The following is a 20,023-nucleotide window of genomic DNA, read 5'->3' on the forward strand; positions in this document are numbered from 1 at the left end:
CAGTGAGACGGAATCAGAAGACAGAGATAGAGAGAGGGAGGGATAGCATAACAGTATTAGTTAGGGTTACGTTCATAATTCGCCAACATTGGCTTGTTTTTGTTGTTACTTGTACATGTAAAAGACGGTCGGCTGGTTGGTTGGTTGGTTGGTTGGTTGGTAGGTTGATAATTTTGGTAGGTTTATGCAAGACATTTTTGAAATATTATCCATTCGCTACACACGTATAAGGTTATGAGTTTCAATTTTACCAAAACTTAGAAAGATTTATTGAAGGTTTCATGGCTGGCTCTATCATCTCAAAGAAGAAGTTAATACATTCGAGCTGTAGGCTTACACACATAGAAAAATCCTAGCCTGAAATGTTCAAACATTTAAACAAATATTTTTAAAAAACTACTTTTGTTTTAACAATAACTTTGGCGATCAGCAATCTAAAACGTGCATACATACATACATACATGCATACATACATACATACATACATACATACATACATACATACATACATACATACATACATACATACATACATACATACATACATACATACATACATATGAACATTGCAGTGAATATGTTGTACCTTGTTTTGCGATGATACGCTGAAATTAAATCAAATATCAAGATACATCGCGGCTATACCTTTCAGTTTAGAACATGGTGGCCATTCTTTCACCCAGGGTTCGAGCAAAAGTTCGCTCCTTGTTTAAGTTTGACTAGCAAAGTTTACTATTTGAGTAATACTTTTCTGGTAATTAATGTTCCTGTATAGATTGAACAACGAAAAATGACATATCGCCAACTGATTGATGTTTATTTTTACTTTAGTTGATGTAAAACCAGAGGCAAGGGCGGATAGAGCCTCCCGTTAAAGGGTCTCGGTGGACGGCTAAAAGGCCTTGCAGGGAGACGGCCACAAAACACAACTCAATTGAAAAAGTGAACAAATTTGCAGAGAATATCCCGGGGGAGGACACTTAACGGTACTGCACTGTCAAAACAAAGAATCGGCCAAATGTGTCATATAATTTATTGGTGCCAACATGGTAGCTCACATGACGTTTTCAATTGATGCTATACACCCCTATCCCAGAGAGATGTTTAAAATAGTATTATTCTTTCATTTGCCCATTTGAGTATTGAGAGCTTTGAGAAAGTACCAACTGTCACATCTCATGCTTTGCGTCATCAATCAAATCTCTCAACTACAACATGTCGACCACGCCTGTTATACAATAAGCTGTGTCGCTACACTCATGAAACTTTGTTAGGCGATTGAATACCACTGGGAGGATGAGAGCGCTCTAGGCGACGCTAGTAAAACCCACCGAATGTAGTTATGATTGTCTACGCTAATGGCGGCCTGCGTTTCATTATTCACAACTGTCATGGCGTCTTTGTCGTGCAAAGCAGGAAACGGCGTTCCGGTAATTAGGGGTGGGATCTTATGGTTTGCTTGTCGGATTTTGCGGTAATGTTATCCTATAGTTAAAGGATGCCAAACAATATGTTAAAGCTTTCTGAAGAAAATTCATCTTGTTTTTTTGCCTTTGTATACGACCGAAACTTTTTCGATTCCCGCCAAAAAAAAATTGCTAGTAATTTTCTATATGAACAAGCCCGAGGCACACATATCGTGTAATGACCAAATATATTAGTGTTAGAGTTTCAATTCTTAACCTAGTGTCGCAACCAGCCCATTTTTTCAAATTAGCTTTCAACTTTACTCGGGGCGAAAAAAATGTGTGGATTTACGGTTTTAGCTTTCCTAAACCCCATAACTATTTATTTACCATTTCTGTAAGCTTTCGTAATCCTTTCCAACCAACATCAAACCGATCTGAAAGTACTTCCATTTCTTTATATCATTTAATTTAATTCTGAACCCGTTTAGCAGAAAATATTTTGATCAATCAGGTCATGAAAATATTATACCAAGGCTTAAAACAGTTTAATTTATGAATGCTCCGAAGGTAACTCATGCCCCCGGCCTATCGAAAATGTCTGTTGTTATAATTCGGTAAACCACGACGATTTTTAAAACCAAAATCCGCAACAGAGGTTAGTTTTGCACAGATAGCATCAACAGACAAAGTAAAAAGCGGAAGGGAAAAAAATGAGCGCACTCTGGTGGTTGTGAGAGTTTCAAAAGCGACAGACGGTCGCAATAACTCCGGGACAGATTAAATGAAAGACGGTATTTCGTCACCAAGATGGCCGTCACTGCTTGATTGACTGTTCGCCATTCTTTCTTTCTACGTTCACTGCTGTTATTAAGTTTCAATTATATTGTACTTTCAGTGCTTGCAGACCATAAAACTAAGTTCTCTATTATTTTATTTATGTGTCAACATCAAGAGTAATAAATGAATGAAAAGTGGGTCCTTGAACTTTTTGAAATATTAACGTACACTAATTACATTTTTTTAATTAAATGGTTTTGTATTCTGTCCAATTAAATGGTCTGAAGTCAACATAGTCGTAATTTTGCCGCTAGACTTTATGTATGGTTTTGCATTAAAGGGACATATGCCAACGTGAAAGACTATTTTAAAAATATTAGATGCGCACATTAAACTCACCTGGTATCGTATTTATGTTGATTTATTCCTTGGCGTGGGTATAAAATCACCCTAATTGTTGACAGGTTTACGCGCGCATCTTGTGCATTTTCTCTGCAATCATGATGTCACGGGTAATTTTGGGGCATACCCAAATATGACGTAATTGAGTCATTCATTAAATGTTCCGAGGTGCAACGTTACAGATATAATGGTTATTCGTTTTATAAATACAATAACTTAGAATTCTGTGTATCAAACATGTAAAATTTTGTTCCATACACAAACACTGAAAATAGTTACCTGGAATTTACTTAAATTACTATTGAACCCTGGTTTAGGTGACTTTTCATTCTGAGGTATGTCGTTCTTCATAGAAGCAAAAATAATACATTATATGTTCAGATTAGTGTGTAAAGTAAGCCGTGACGGGCGCCCTCACACATTGGTTAATGTAGAGAGGATTGGGCAACACGAGTCGTACAGTCTACATTCAGGTCTGGCCCATGTCCCTATCATGTTGTATCGCTGGTCGATGAGTTTGATTCATGTGTCTGTTGTTCTTAGCTCTTTCATACATATTTACGTTAATCAAGCAATGGTGACAGTTTTGTACCATTTTTCTCTAAAAGTTTTTTTTATTATAGAAATTCTCATTATGAAAAACATCAAATTATGATCTACGAAATGAGACAGTTTGTAACGTCTGCCTACTCGTTATAAAACCAACAGACTAAAAAATTCCTTCGCTCATATTTTTTTAAAAATGAGCTTTTTAGTAAGGGTGTTGCAAATGAGCATTGAATCCGCAAGCAGGCTTTGGTGTGTCCTTCTTATACCACTTTTTGACGGTATTTCTACACAGCGTTTCAATCCAAGCGACAGTACAGTTCATAATGTATACTCTCGCACAATCTCGTGTAAACTCTCGTGAAATCTCACTTGCCCCTGTATTAATCCAAGTGGCTAGATAAATCTCTCCATTATATTTTGTAGGAGTTCTGAATATGGAATATTTTAGATTACCAACAGTAATGACAGTGTACACCTTTTGTTTTTTTCACATACACAGTATCACATCAAATCGATCATTTCAACCATTTTCGAAGGATGACATTGGTGGCGCTCTTTATAAAATCTACTAATTTTATTTAAAATAACAAGATATGTGACAATTGTTGGCGCTATATACATTAAATAAGCTATATACGAGGAATGGAATACTCATTACATACTTCTATCAATTTTTTTCAATGGAATGAGTTTCATGCCAAGAAAATCTCATACATCATCAGAAACAAATCGTCCACTGTTCCTAACACATTTAATATATTTTTACGGAGTATTAATTGACCGCCCTCGACAATTAGATGTTATTCCCCAATATTTTTCTTCGTTCCCCAAGACGCGTTCTTCATCTGTTTTACGTACATAAAAAATCTTTCTCGCTGAAAATGATCCACCCCCGAAAATTATCGGACAGTAAAAAAAACTACTTCTAGCATCTCGTGTTAATCTGTACTCATACCAATTTTGAACAAATATTGTATGACATGTATGGTCGAAAAATGTCTGTTTTCATTGTCGAACCTCGTGAACTCAAGGTTTATTGGAGTAACGAGAAAGTCACGAAATACAATGACGACCCCCACAAACAAACAAACAAACAAACAAACAAACAAACAAACAAACAAACACACACACACACAAACAAACAAACAAACAAACAAACAAACAAACAAACAAACATAAACGCATTAGATAAAGTGTCCCATTTTTAGAAAACATGAATTTCTACCCAGCTCTATCGGACGATACCACCGTGAATAAAATATGTTTTACTACAACAAAGATGATCGCATTCGCTAAGTACCATTGTGACTTAAACTGCACGAGTTGCCTTGGTTTCGGAATGATTAATGTCCATTGTCGTTCATATCAGTTCATGTGTTCTCCATCACGATAACTGTCCACAGTTTTTGATGACGACGTCAACTCGTGGTCGTCCAGTGTCTGTACCAACACCGTCGATTCCTTGGAGTATGTCAAAGCCTTCCTCGATGTGACCGAACACCACGTGTTTACCATCAAAACTGAATTTTGTTGAAATAAAAAGAAAAAAAAGAAACGTAAAAATTACGGTTTTAGGAAATATAACAAAAACTTTGTTACTTGGGACCATGTAAACTGTAACTGTTAATATTGAATCTAAACAATATTTTCAAGCAATGTTATTAGACGTTGGTGGCGTCCTTTGAAATAACTTGATAGCTGTTATTCAGGGGAGTATAATACACGAGGTAAACAAACAACCATGCCATTCCTTGCCTATCCTTGTAATATCCTACATAGGGACGTTCTTTCCACACTTTTGTGGGTAAAGGGTTAAATATATAACGCATTTTTTTATGTACGAAAATTGCAAATTGGTGGTTGCGATTTATCCTCCCTTGGGCTGAGAGGGCGCTGTCATGTCTGACGTACCTGTACATCATCACCGTTTCCTTGTTACCTGGAAAACTGCATACAACAGCTGCTTTCATTTGCGACATTGACTTATTTATGAACGTAAGATTATGGCAAGGAGCTGGTGATTGTACAACAGTACCAAAAATAAACACTTTTGTAAAATGTACGTTTTCAGATCATGACGTTAGTTCAGACCCTACCTGTTAATTATGTCGTTCGTTATGAAAAACTGTGAGCCATTCTTGTTTGGTCCGTGATTCGCCATTGATATAAAACCTGCAATGGTGGAAGATAAATCAAGATTATTCAAAATATCGATTAAAGCCCCCACCACCTAAAAGTGACGAGATTTCACGAGAGTGGGCTATTTACGTTATCTATCAGGCCTACTTCACCTTGTCAGGAGAGACACAAAATAAGGTTGAACGAGAGTTGTCCTCGTGATCTGACGAAAACATTGGTGTGAAAACAGAACTTTGGTCTAGCAGACTCATTACGGGGAGACACTTCATATAGTACAGTTCTGTATGGAAACTTACTGACAGAAACACACTACATTTAGCATGCTGTTCAGACAAAATGATTCAAAATGACGTCATTTTTAACGCTAAATAATTACGTCATCGAATTATTTGCACACGTCACCATTACTAATGAGAGTTGAAAGTTCTACCACGATAAAGCCTCTGAGCATAATCTAGTAGCGATGAAGTTTGTTTCATGACTAAAATAATGTAAATAAATTCGCAATGAAGCTAAAAGTAACTGCGAAACTTGTAAAAATGTGGACAACTTCCCTCTATTGAAAATACATTTAAAAGTTTCCTACCTGGACCAATGTGTTTTAATTCAAAGTTTTCGTCTTCAAAATACCCTTCTTCATATATGCTTGTACCTCCTGTGCCGTCATTATTAGTGAAATCGCCACCCTGGCAGAAATGTCCAGGTAATATTCGATAGAATATACTTCCTTTGTAGCCATATCCTTTCTCCCCAGTACACAGAACTCGAAAATTTTCTGTTTTGTGAAAATATGAAATCACACGATTAGTGAATATTTGGAGCCGTTCCCGCGTTTAATACTTCGCAAGATACGTTGTGTCGGGGCGCCCCCACCGGTCTTACTATTCTCCAGGCCGATGTCATTGTACGACAAAAGTAGTATGTTAAAGTATGTGTATGGTAGCACTTGTAAACATGAAAGACGGGAAAAGAAATGCGAAATTCTTAATTCCCAAAATACCGTTATGTACGTCTAATGTCTCACTAAAAATGTTTTCTATGAAAAGAAAAAATCAACAATACATCAACATTGACAAAATGACAGATATGAACTTGAATGATCACGTGATTAAATATCAACATCATTATATGTCTATGAAACGAGAATCACTATTATATACGCATTTTCCCTACCTAATAACTGGTATAGTACATACCCCTGGTAGCCTGCTTACGGCGGGTTGTGTTATATTGTTAGCTCTCGTGCCGCGTCACGGTATCTCGCAAATCCACGTGCACTGTGACGAAAGATGCGAGATACACAACCTCCCAGTAAACAGGCTGTCAGGGATATGTAACTATGAAGGTGTGTAGAGTACAGAGAAAATGTAAAATCACATTGTCGTTCATACATGTCAAGTTTGTCAATGTTTATATATTTTCATCGCTGTTTGTATTTCGTAAGTCTGGATTCTCTACCACGGTTTATGTTAGATCTGAATTCAATCTCAAATCGTTAATATTTCCAGATCTAGAGTTAAAATTACACTCAGCAACTACTGCGCAACAAGAGAAGTAACCATAGAAACTCACCGACAGTTTTGGGCACCACATCTGCTCGTAACTATCAAAGAAAACAAGATGAAGATAAATGCTATTAAATTATAGGTTTTAGACTGTTAAATTTATAACAAGTAAGATCTAGTTAATCGTCACTCAACATCATGTTACTCTCGCGTTCAGAGAATTTCTTATTAGACTTGTTGTAAATATGCGCAAAAAGAGGGCGGGAGAATATTAAAATACGCAAGCCCCTGCATGTTATATATATTCTAATCGTTTGTACTAAATGAAAAACAAATTCAAAACATTTCAAATAAAAACATTTCAAGACGAGATTTAGGAACGGAAGTTTTTGATGAAATTTTAATTTTAATTTGAAGGGTGTCGAAGATAAGGAAATGTGAAGTTATTCAGATCCACTCATCCTCTTTCAATGACATGCTTTCGTTTTTGTTCGTTTCCCGCCAGGCCCCTCTGCTGCCCCCCCCCCCCCCCCATCCCCACATGAATCGCCAACTGTTGAATAGCGTCAATTCCAGTTATACTTTCAAACATTATGTACGTGTGTGACTGTATGAACTGTTTGGTGACCTCCAGGTCAAACGTACGTGTACTATTACCATTGTGTTAGTGAATCAATTAATCCGCTGTATTCATTGAGACTTACACTAAAGCCTCAACAAATCCCTCCACTACAAAAAAAAGTCAACGTCTTCAATCGATTCTTAAGTTAACAACAGCGTCTTCGTTGCTATGTAGCTATGCATGCAATGTTCGTTTCATTTAGGTCAAGAAGTACAGCTAATATATACTACGGTTTATACATTATCAGAAGTACAGAAGTACAGCGACTGTATATTACTATGGTTTACACTATATACTGTGGTTTATAATCCCGACATCGTGACCATAGTCTGCATAGACGAACGGAACCTGTTACAAACAGGGAAAGTAAACAACTGAATTGGATTAATAACACTTGACACAGCATTTTGGAAGTACAGAGACTTGTATTACATGCCATCATTTGATAACAATACTTTTATTGCCACTTTACATGATCGTTCACATCCACAAACAAATTTCCAGTTCCCCTGGCATTTCATGTACACATAAAGAGGCCATAAAATTGTCCTTATCAAACCATGGTGTGTAATACAAGTCGCTGCGCTTCCAACATGCTGTGTCAAGTGTTATTAATCCCATTAATTTGTTTACCTTCCGTGTTTGTAACATGTTCCATTAGTCAACGTTCTGATGTCGACAGTTGTATATTGACCGAGTTACCAGAGAGAAACAACACTAAACCTTCATCATCAAAACCAGATATTCATCCACGTGTTCAATTAAACAGAATTATGCTGGTGATGTGTCCGATAATAACTCCAAATTGATGTGTACATCATATGAACACGAAGAACTTAGACACTTCAAAACATGTGCACGTAAATCCGGAATAAATTCATTTCATTGAAAGTTGTAAATGTGCCAAATTCGATTTTGAAGTATATAATTACATTATAGTTCAGTTGGTTACGTAGCCAACGGTCAAGTTAACAAACTTTGCCACAACGAAGTTAAATAAACTATCGAGTGGTAAATTTGTGCAGTTCTATAATATTCCAGACGTTCGTATGCAGGTATCTACAAAATGAATGGTTTTTGTGGTTTGTATGTGCCCTTTGTACTTGGAGGAATTTCTTTTTGCGTTCTTTAGCCATTTTGTCTCAGATCTTGGCATGCCTGTGACGTCATCAAACTACCATCGCATTGAAGTAATTTTGAGCATCCGTTATCTTGTTTTCGTATCGTATTATGAACCCATGGTTTGATGGACGTGTTCCAGTAATTCCAACGATTTTGAAAAATGACAGATTTCTATTTTCGCAACAGCAAAATAAAACTGTTAGAAGCAAACTCTAGTCGTTGATTCAGGCAACGAATGTTGGTCTCTAAGGTCGAATTCTTTGTAGTGCAAGGCAGGAGTTTGAATAACGATCGGGTAGCGGATTTCTGGCTATATTATTAATGACTTAACCCCATCAAAACACATGGTTAGTGTTATGAATGAAGTTGTGAATGGACACAGATAGAGTTAACTGAACACCGGTGCTGTATCGGTCAATGTGTTGGTCGTTACCGTTATCTGTGACCCCGATAAAACTAACTAGAAAGACAGACGGATGATTTTTGCCTTTGCTAATCCCCTACTTAACTTCTACCCCCATTATACATACGTTCGTTCCTTCTTTCTAGCGCCTGTAACGTCGAATTTTGCTGACTAATATTATAAAATAAAGTTCACAATGTTTAAACACTTTTATGACAATGAGCGACAACCGTATACTTTGGTTATAAGACCAAAGAGAGGGTCTAAAGTAGTCGCACGAATACTTAGCTTGAATGTCGCATATCCCAGGGCAACTGTAGACACCTGTTTGGTACCACTTACCTCAAAAACCATTCTCCCAACATCAATGCCACTGATGGTAATATCGAAATAACAACGTGGATTCGACATCTTCATTAACTGCACCGCTCCGATGTTACGATCAGGACACCGTTAACGTTTGTGTGGTGTCGTCAACAGTTGTAATTAGCTGCAGGCGTTGTTGGTGACCCGACTATAACGGTGAGAAAATAAAAGACGCGAGTGTTGTCTTTGTGTTTACAATTGTGTTTATCGGGAAGAGGGCTCTTTTATGTACCGTATTGTCATAATCCCTCCTTATTGGCATTGCATTGTTCACCTACTTGCATAATGGTGATTTCTATTCATGGTATACGTAGCAAAAAACGTGTTCATTTGGTATGTTCAGAACCTGACAACGAATACTTCAAGTGTCTCCGTCTACAATTGCTCGGTTACCAGTGTAGCGTATAAACATAGCTACCGTTTAAAACGAGGGTTGGCCATCGAGTGATTACATATTGGACCGAGTACGTGACATTATGGAGTCGCATCCGCTCATCTAACGTACACATTCAATGGTTGGACCATGAAAGTATAACTTCCATGGTTGGACGCACACGTACACTAGATGAATTGAGTTAGGGACCCATGATTCTAAACCATTGATGTTAGCAGGGAACTATTAATTATCATAATTAATTTTCTATCTACGATGACACGGTTCTGAGTCATCTGCACGTAAGGCCTAACAAAAAAACCTTATATGGTTCCTATTGATGAAGGTAAATGGGGTAGGGGTAAGATGTATGGGTGGTTCCTATTACGCTCAATTTTAGAGTAGGTGGGGTAGATAGACTTTTTATTTTATTTTTAATTTTTTTTTTTCATATGTGTCTACTACAGGTAGTTATGTTTTCCGTTGTTTTCCATATGGTGTCTGTGTTATTGGTTTCTTCTCATCAGATGTATAGCCATTACAGATTGGAAGAACAGTTTTATATTGTCTTTTTAAGTTGATCTCAGTTTCTGCATCCACTATTTCTTGCGAGACTTCACAATTTTCGCGATTTTATTATTTTTTCTCAAATACGTAGAAAAAAGTTATTATTTTAGTTAGACCTCAGACTCTACCCCCCCCCCCCCCAACCTTCTAACTATTAAAACTGTACAAAATTGAAAAGTTTCACACTGCATAATGAATTTCTCAAATCAGTATGTAGTAGTATGTAGTACTATGAATACAAAGCCAGTATGTAGTAATATGTAGTGCTATGGATACAAAGTTAGTATGTAGTGCTATGTAGTGCTATGAATGCAATGCCAGTATGTAGTAGTAGTAGTATGTAGTGCTATGAATACAAAGTCAGTATGTAGTAGTATGTAGTACTATGAATACAAAGCCAGTATGTAGTAATATGTAGTGCTATGAATACAGACTTAGTATGTAGTGGTATGTAGTGCTATGAATGCAATGCCAGTATGTAGTAGTAGTATGTAGTGCTATAAATACAAAGTCAGTATGTAGTAGTATGTAGTGCTATGAATACAAAGCCAGTATGTAGTAGTATTTAGTGCTATGAATACAAAGCCAGTATGTAGTCCTATGAATACAAAGCCAGTATGTAGTAATGTGTAGTACTATGAATACAAAGACAGTATGTAGTAGTACGTAGTGCTATGAATACAAAGCCGCCAGTATGTAGTAGTATGCAGTACTATGAATACAAAGCCAGTATGTAGTAGTATGTAGTGCTATGAATACAAAGCCAGTATGTAGTAGTATGTAGTGCTATGAATACAAAGCCAGTATGTAGTAGTATGTAATGCTATGAATACAAAGCCAGTATGTAGTAGTATGTAGTGCTATGAATACAAAGCCAGTATGTAGTATGTAGTACTATGAATACAAAGCCAGTATGTAGTAGTATGTAGTACTATGAATACAAAGCCAGTATGTAGTAGTATGTAGTGCTATGAATACAAAGCCAATATGTAGTAGTATGTAGTGCTATGAATATAAAGCCAGTATGTAGTAGTATGTAGTGCTATGATTACAAAGCCAGTATGTACTAGTAATAGTATGTAGTGCTATGAATACAAAGCCAGTATGTAGTAGTATATGTAATTCTATGAATACAAAGCCAGGATGTAGTAGTATGTAGTGCTATGAATACAAAGCCAGTATGTAGTAGTATGTATTACTATGAATACAAAGCCAGTATGTAGTAGTATGTAGTGTTATGAATACAAAGCCAGTATGTAGTAGTGTGTAGTGCTATGAAAACAAAGCCAGTATGTAGTAGTATGTAGTGCTATGAAAACAAAGCCAGTATGTAGGGAAGAAATAGTTCTTTTGACACGTTAACATATTTTAGTGACATGCAGTTACTATATGAACATTCTTCCATTTCTCCATTTCTTTTTTCTTTTTTTAGAAATATTTGTAATTTGGGGTACAAAACAGATCCATTAAAAGTAAAATCGTTTCTGTAGGATGAGAACTACAGCTAAAATGATGTAGGCTTGGAGTTTTACTCATGTGACATGACATTTAATACACACCCCTTCAGACAACTTCTAATGCAAAAGAAACAATTACATAGGTGCCATGTACAGTGGGGATGTAGAAGTAGTCAAGTTGAAATGTTGATTATCAGTTAGAAAATAAACAATTGCAGCCATTAAAATCATCAAGTCCATGTGTAATGTTTTCATTAGAATCCTGTTTTTACTGCACTGTGAAAGAATAGCAATGCTTATCAGTGTTCAATGTGATTGGGCAAAGGATCCTGCTGTGTTTATTGTGTCTCTGTTATTGTTAGTCTAGAATTGAAATATGTCTATCTCTGTGTCAAAAATGTAATGTCCGATGAGTGAAACACCAAGACTACGTCATTTTAGCTATAAAATGGCTCAACCCCAAAAACCACATTTTCACTTAAGATTCAAACTTGTCACTACACCACCTACAGATAATATTGACCACTAATTAACAGATACAATGTCTTTTTCTAAGTGATTGACCAAATTTTAGTGAAGATATCTTTCGTTATTTGATAGAAATAAGTCCCGGTAAGGCCACTTGCAGGTATAGTGCAAGTTTAATCATTTTTGTTTATCACTGATCTAGTATAGGATTCTAAAGTGATTGAAAATAAATTAACAAGTTTACATTTCAGAAATCCAACTTGAGGTAAATAACTGCACCTCATTTTAATTTTTAAAAAAGAAGAAACGTCATAAAAGATAGCTATGACAGAATTCTAATTAAGTGTCAAAGTATGGGACAAAATAATTTGTAAAAATTAACATATTATCTGGATTACATTTCAGATATGCAAAGTAGCAACAACAAAGTACAAAAAAAGAAGGGACATCATTAAAGATCGCTATAACTGAGACACTGTCATAAACCACAGGCCTTTTTACGACACCGTCCGAAGCGTACGTTGCTTCAGTAGAAATATGTGCTCTAGCTTGCAAGAATGTGACAGAGCTAGGAGAGTCGAATAATGGAAATAATGGTAAATAAATAAACAAATTCACTGGATTGTATTTCAGACATCCAACATAGCAATCACTATGAAAAAAGAAGGGTTGTCACAAATAGTAGCTTGACAGACGAGGCTATATGTAATATAAAGGCAAATGTTCATGTTAATGATAATACCAAGATATTTAGTCAATGTCTTAAAAAGTAAACATTAAATTCACGGTATCTGAAATAGAATTTTACCACCTACGCACATTGTAAAAATAATGAATATTCAATTTCTAGGTTGATACCGACTTCCACTCCATGGACATGTACCATGAGTAGAAATATGTTGTCCAGCTTGTTCACATGCACGACGCCATGCATTACTACTATACACGATGTGAGAATGAGTCAACTTTCTTAATGCTATTTTGACCCTCTAGCATGAGGGTAAAATGCAATTAAAGGTAGTAACAAGCCTTCATTGCAGACATAGTTCCAAACTGGTGTGTTGTGTATGGCAAAGTTCTAAGGAATGTTTGTCAACCTGTGAACAATATTTACATACATAAGAAAGTTTCAAATGATCAACAACTTGCCAAATGGAGTGAAACAAGATACAAAACTGGTCGATATAATGCTGGAACTAACAACAATGTTTAACATAACAACAAAAACTTAATTTCATCAAACAACAGTGCAATGAAATATTAGAATCTTCCAATATTTCAATGACTGACAGCCATACCATTACATACAAACGGTCTTTCATGTGTGTGCAGAATAGAAATGGTTTTCCATATGATGTTTTCAGTAAAACGGTGTCCGCACTCCTTACATACAAATGGTATTTCAAGTGTGTGCAGAATAGAAATGGTTTTCCATATGATGTTTTTGAGTAAAACGGTGTCCGCACCCCTTACATACAAACGGTCTTTCATTTGTATGAACCCTCCTATGCCTTTTTAAACTACTACTTACAGTAAATTTTTCACCACAGTCATTGCATACAAATGGTCGTTCTCTTGTGTGGATCCTCATGTGTCCTTTAAGATGATGCTTTTGAGTAAAACTTTTACCACACTCCTCACACAAGAATGGTCTTTCATGTGTATGGATTCTCATGTGGCGTACCAAGCTGTGATTGTGAAAAAAACCCTGAAAACACTCCAAACACATGTATGGTTTATCAAATAGGTAATTACATGTGTGTTCCTTCAGTTGATCTTCATCATGAAAACCTTCATCACACTCGATACACCTGAATGTTTTTTCCTTCTCATGGATGGTCATGTGTTCTTTCAACTTCCCACTGTCTGTGAACCTTTGACCACACTCCTTACATATATATTGTCTTTCATTTGGGTAGATCTTCATATGTCTTTTCAGATCACACTTTCGAAAAAAAGTCTGACCACATACCTCACATTTATATTTTTTCTTTCTTACAAGGTTTCTGGCTTCACACATATCACTCCAAGAACACAGATCCTCAACATCTGACCATCTCAGCTCCATATCGCTATCACTTTCTTCAACTGCACAAGTATCACTTGAGGAATTCTGGATCTCATTAGTTACCAACCCATCATCTTCCCGTCTAGCACTATGCTCAATACAAGCATCCGCTGAGTCTTGCACTGTCTGCTTTGTGATATCGCTATCAGTTTCTTCAACTGCACAAGTATCACTTGAGGAATTCTGGATCTCATTAGTTACCAACCCATCATCTTCCTGTCTAGCACTATGCTCAATACAAGCATCCTCTGAGTCTTGCACTGTCTGCTTTGTGATATCGCTATCACTTTCTTCAACTACACAAGTATCACTTGAGGAATTCTGGATCTCATTAGTTACCAACCCATCATCTTCCCGTCTAGCGCTATGCTCAATACAAGCATCCGCTGAGTCTTGCACTGTCTGCTTCGTGATATCGCTATCAGTTTCTTCAAATGCAGTTGCAGATTGTGAAGAATTCTCCTCAGTCACCAATTCATCATTCTCCATTCTTGTACAGCACCCTGCACTTTGTTCATCAACGTCTTCTTGAACCACAACTTCCTCCAATGTAACATGCCCATGTAGACATAGCCCATCTATTACTATTGATATATCTGTTGACACAAACGAGAATATGACAGAACCCCAATGACATGTAAGTGCAAGTGTGATGTACTTGCATGAGGGCTTGCAATTTTCTCTACAGTCATACTTCCATGAGTGTAGTGAGTGAAAGTGCAGTAGAAAACACTGCAAGCATGACTGCAAATACCCCTGAATACCCACACTGGCACATGACATAGGATTCTGTTATTATTACATATGTATATCCAAAAGAGCAAATTCTGTTAATATGATACTTTGTGATCACACACTTGGTGTGCAATTTTTATTGCGTCCCCATTTGCATGTCATTTTATATTCAGGTATGCAATAATGTTTTTATAACAAATGATAAATTCAAAGTCAAGCTTTCACTCAAGATGATATAAACACAACCTATGTATAATTTTGACCACTAATTAACACATACAATGTATCTTTGGTTACTTGATGAAAAAAATGTCCCAGTTGTAGCTAGTGTAAGTTTATTTTGATGATATTGGCATACTATGGGGGTAATTATGTCTTGTACAATTCTTTATGCATACCTAGGAATAGGGAGTTCTGTGAAAAATTTAGAAACATAATAGCTATATTTCAATATTGGACAATTATCATCCTATGAAAGCAAAGTAAAATAAAAAAAATTATGAAATTTGTTCAAAAGTTATTGCACACTTACCGCGCTAAAATTTGCCTGTTTTTTTTTTTTTTAGAAAATTGAGTTGTAAATCTCTATAAACTGACAATTTTTCCATTTTACAGGAAGTTAACTTCTTAAAAACTGCATTCATTAGCAAAAATCTTTAAGATATTGAAAGAGTTATACCCAATTAAACAATATTTATATGACTTCTAAAAAGAAGTGTTCTATTTTTAAATTTTAGGACATCCAAAAATGCTAAATATTTCATCTGACTTATTTTTTTTTCAGTGCGCACGTCTGTTTAAGTTGCATGTTATTGCTATATTAGTTGGAGTTGTGAAAAACCAAACAAATATGTTGTCGATAATTCCCAAACATGGCAAATATATACCAAAATTTGAATCGGTACCATTTGGGGAATCCATTCGTGTGTGGAATATGGCAAATGACGTGAACGCTGATCGACTAAGATGTATAAACTAAGTTGATTGACATCAATTTTTGAGAGCAAATGTTTTAAGTATCAAATATTTTCGATTGTTGCCGTGAAATTTATGACCACTTGTACTCAAAAATAACATTTTTACGATGTTCAACATAATTTTATCTTGAAGTATGATTTATTGTGTGCTTGAGAGGTCAGTCTTTGCATTGAGCTGCAGTCAGGATTTCCCAGCCTCGACCTTCGAATGTCGTTCCATGGTAACCATCCTTTGTTTATGTGTGACGTAATAAAGGGCACCTTATTTGAGTTTGACGACACATCTTAGTAGGCGCATAGCTAGTCGACACTTCTGATGACCATAATTTTTCATGGACGTTTTCCTTTTTGGTGAAGAATGTGTCATAACCTTGACTTTCATAAGTATGTACTGAGTAATAGTTGTAGAATTTGAGGTGACAAAATCAGGTGAACACCCGTATTTCTTTGTGTTGATTACTCCCAAGAGTTATCCACGTATTTTGGTGTTACTGAGCTCAGTGACAGTGGTTATATATCCAAACATATTCTGCCACAAATGCAAGAAAACCATCTGGCATTTCAGTGTAGCCACAACTTCAGGGAAATGTTTTAGTTCTAAATTACAAGTAGCAACTTGGTGGTGTAGGCATCCAAGATTGGGTGGATATGAAGTTTGCACAAAATTTAGTAAGCGTGGTAAAAAACCCAACCACAGGTACAGCAAAGAGAATGTTTGTAGATGTAGTCTCATAATTTTAGCTAGATTTGAAAGGTCTCACTTGATTGGCTCTCCCTTCACTATTCCCGTTTTCAAGAGACACCCCCGCCAGAATCAAGTGCCACGTAGTACAGTAATAGCGCGAAGTCGCCTGTTGGGTGACTTTCCCACTGGGCATGCTTTTCGAAAACTACACAACATAAGCTTTTATGGCGTGAAATAATTGCAAATCTACCCCATTTCCAAACTAATTGTAATTTTATCGCGAATAGACAACTGGAGTTGGTTAAAACAGCAAATTAAAAATCGAATGAATTTTACAGTGACCGTGAATTCGTATGGCCGCCATTTTGAATTCTGAACTCCCTACTAAGAAAATCTCTATTATATTTCGCCTAAAGAAAATCTCCATTATATTATATTTCACACTAATCAGCGGTGATTTATTTTTTTCAGTAAATATTACATATTTTGACATTCACACACACACACACACACACACACACACACACATACATACATACAAGCACGCACGCATGCATGCACACACACCCTAAGCACTACTGAACCTCAGTTCAGTTGTACCAAAATCAAAGCTACAATTGTCGCCAGCCCTAGTGAGCCAAGTCTACTAATGCCAACAAACAATATATGTTTTTTGTTATCAAGATGTTATTGGATAAATGGTTATGTAGATGACCAACTTACCTTTATCAGAGAGTGTCTCATTCTCAAATCGTTGAAGTAACTCACAGTGCGCTTCATTCAAGGCCTTTTCACACTGACTGATCTTTGACATTGCTGTATCCATTTCTGAACATGAAAGAAAAAGTACTTGTTTGTGAACAAATGTCATTGTAAACAGATTAGTTTCTCATTGTTTCTTAAAGGGAACAAATGTGGGCCTGATTTCCAGTTCATCACAGCTGTCTTTATTTCATGCCCAGAAAACTACTAAAATTCATTTTTGTGACCCTCTGCATCATGCAACAATTCATACAACAGAGAATAAAAAAATAGCACCAATGGCATTGTAGCACCTCTGTACATTGTTAAAATACTGTCAATCGCGCTGTAGCACAACTTTACAGTTTTTAAAAACGTTTATCCATATGCTAGTCCATGCTAACAATAGGTGTTCATTTGCTGAATGACTATCCAGTTGCCTATCCAACCATGTTGCTATCTTCGCGATATACGCGACCATTTCGCTGTTGCTATGGGCATGGTCTTGTTGCCAGGCATATTTGCATACATTTTATTGAATGTTTATTCATTTGTCTGTTAATCCTCGTTATCTCCGCAATATATGTGATCATTTGGATGATGCTATGGGCGTGGTCTTGTTGCTAGGCACATTGGCATACATTTTTTAATGTTTATTCATTTGTCTTTCAATTCCTGTTATCTTTGCAATATACATGATTATTTGGCTGTTGCTATGAGCGTGGTCTTGTTGCTAGACAAATTTACATACATTTTTGGAATATTTATTCAATTTCAAGGTATTTACATGGACTCATTCAAACACAAAATTGATGACCAAATATCTCTGAAAAGATAGCAATACTTAGTCAAGGAAAAGCAGGCAACTCTGTACACTATAAAGTTGACTATTCATTCAGGCAAACCCATTGACTACTTATCATATCAGTATCCAACTGTGATAAGATCGTAAAATCTTCAAGTACTTCACTGTACACTTCCATAAGTGAAGCAAATGTTGAGACAAAGTTGGAAACCAATTCTACTAATCTATCAATATATATAATCTATGTAAACATTGTCATTCTTTATTTGTCAGTCCAATCGGCTGTAATATTGTAATAAACAAGTGCTACTACCTCCATCATTTACTATTGGGTAGATTTCTGTGATTGATTGGCAGTCATGACTGTCTGTATATATGTGGCTGTGGTTGAAATTTAAATTCATCCCAGTATTTCATTCAGCTAGACGTAAAAGAGAGATCTTAAGATTCGAAGAAGGATGGCAGCGCACTAGAATAACACTGATACAGTGCTAGTGAAGTGGCCTCGCCCTCCGACTTGTCTGAAGTGTACGGAGATAACTTTGACCCTAGGGGCTAGTTGTATTGATACCATCGATCTCTGACCGCTAAGGTCTGAGCATTGATGTCCTAGAAAACATAATTGATACCTACCTCAATTCAAGTCAACTTCGATTATCCAGAAACAGTCGGCGAGTCAGTATGGAGTGACAGCATTGGGATAGCGGGAAAGCCTGGAAAATCAGTGTCGGGGCATCGCGCATGCGCATACGACTCGAGTAAGTTGAGGTGAAAACTGGGTCACAGATCGCTTACCCCAGTCATCGTTTCTAATCCGTGACAAATTTAGTCCACGTCAGTCGAAACGATGATATTCCATATGTCACGTACTTGGAGACCTCTATATGGCTTCTTGCTTATAGAGTTTCCAATAATCACACACAAAAAGGGGCCCGTCCTCAAGAGTGTGATACGAAAAGCAGAGAAGTGACATGTAAAATGCCGTACTTTTTACTTATTTTAAAAGTAAATTATCAAATCGAACTCTCATTAGTCTGCACACCGTTTCAGAATGACGAATGGCGACCACCCCTGTTAAACCTGGCATACCCCGTATTTCAAAAGCGAGGAGATGGCTTCCTATGAAAAGTTCATAATGCATCAGTCAAAAAGGGGCCCGCCCTCCAGAGTACATCATGTACACGGCAAGCACGCCAACACTCATGTTGATGTCGCAGGTCTCCAAATTTCGAACAATGTTGCAAAATGTCTTTAATAACATAAACTGGTGACTGCGGCTTTTCAGACAACCTTTGATGTTATCTGTAACGAAGCCTAATGTTGTGTCTTTCAGTCAAATAAAATAATTCGAAAGTAGTTTAAGTAGGCGGGAAAACGTTCAGTTTCACGCACCTTATTTATTGGCGACGCCGAGATACCGCCAGAAAAATTATCCGGCCAAAAACATGAATAAACTAAAATCTAAAAAAAAAGAAATAATAATTCCAAGCTACAAGTAGTTCGAATTGGCGGGAAAACATGCAATTTCATTAACCCCAGTTATTGTTATAATTACCCCGCCAATTATATGGATTAAAGAAACGAAAATAATTCAAATTGTCTGGAAAACCTGCAGTTGCTAGTTACTAATATCTGGTAATTTTATCATATATGTAGACTATGGCATGCACATCTCAGGTGATTTTGGATTATCTATATAATGCAGTATCCCCCTGTGCTAATTCCGTAGTTTGTTAATTGTGATCTACAATGGGGGAGATAAGCAATTAAACATACAATCAATTTTAGGATGTAGCTACTCAAAATGTGTTGTCATTATTATTACAGTATGTGTCAAAATATTTTTTAGCTCC

At 36.5% G+C, this 20,023-nt stretch overlaps 1 protein-coding gene across 1 annotated transcript; it reads right to left on the minus strand.

Annotated features, from left to right (window-relative positions):
* Positions 1-3,737: 3,737 nt before the first annotated feature.
* On the minus strand, positions 3,738-9,448 carry LOC144452176 (uncharacterized). The gene is made up of 5 exons (XM_078143218.1): positions 9,271-9,448; positions 6,849-6,879; positions 5,863-6,051; positions 5,234-5,309; positions 3,738-4,657 (listed from the first exon to the last, which is right to left on the minus strand). The coding sequence occupies exons 1-5, from the start codon at positions 9,343-9,345 to the stop codon at positions 4,522-4,524; spliced, it is 507 nt and encodes a 168-aa protein (XP_077999344.1). The 5' UTR covers positions 9,346-9,448; the 3' UTR covers positions 3,738-4,521.
* Between the last annotated feature and the right edge of the window lie 10,575 nt (positions 9,449-20,023).

The sequence above is a fragment of the Glandiceps talaboti genome, chromosome 22 (assembly GCF_964340395.1).
Source record: "Glandiceps talaboti chromosome 22, keGlaTala1.1, whole genome shotgun sequence".
Classification (NCBI taxonomy): domain Eukaryota; kingdom Metazoa; phylum Hemichordata; class Enteropneusta; family Spengelidae; genus Glandiceps; species Glandiceps talaboti.

Excerpts from the sequence above, each read along its gene's own strand:
- LOC144452176 (XM_078143218.1), bottom strand. The coding sequence starts at position 9,345 with ATGAAGATGTCGAATCCACGTTGTTATTTCGATATTACCATCAGTGGC. Across the intron at positions 6,880-9,270 it reads TTGGGAGAATGGTTTTTGAG|TTACGAGCAGATGTGGTGCC; the intron begins GTAAGTGGTACC and ends TTTCTTTGATAG. Across the intron at positions 4,658-5,233 it reads ACGAACGACATAATTAACAG|TTTTGATGGTAAACACGTGG; the intron begins GTAGGGTCTGAA and ends AACAAAATTCAG.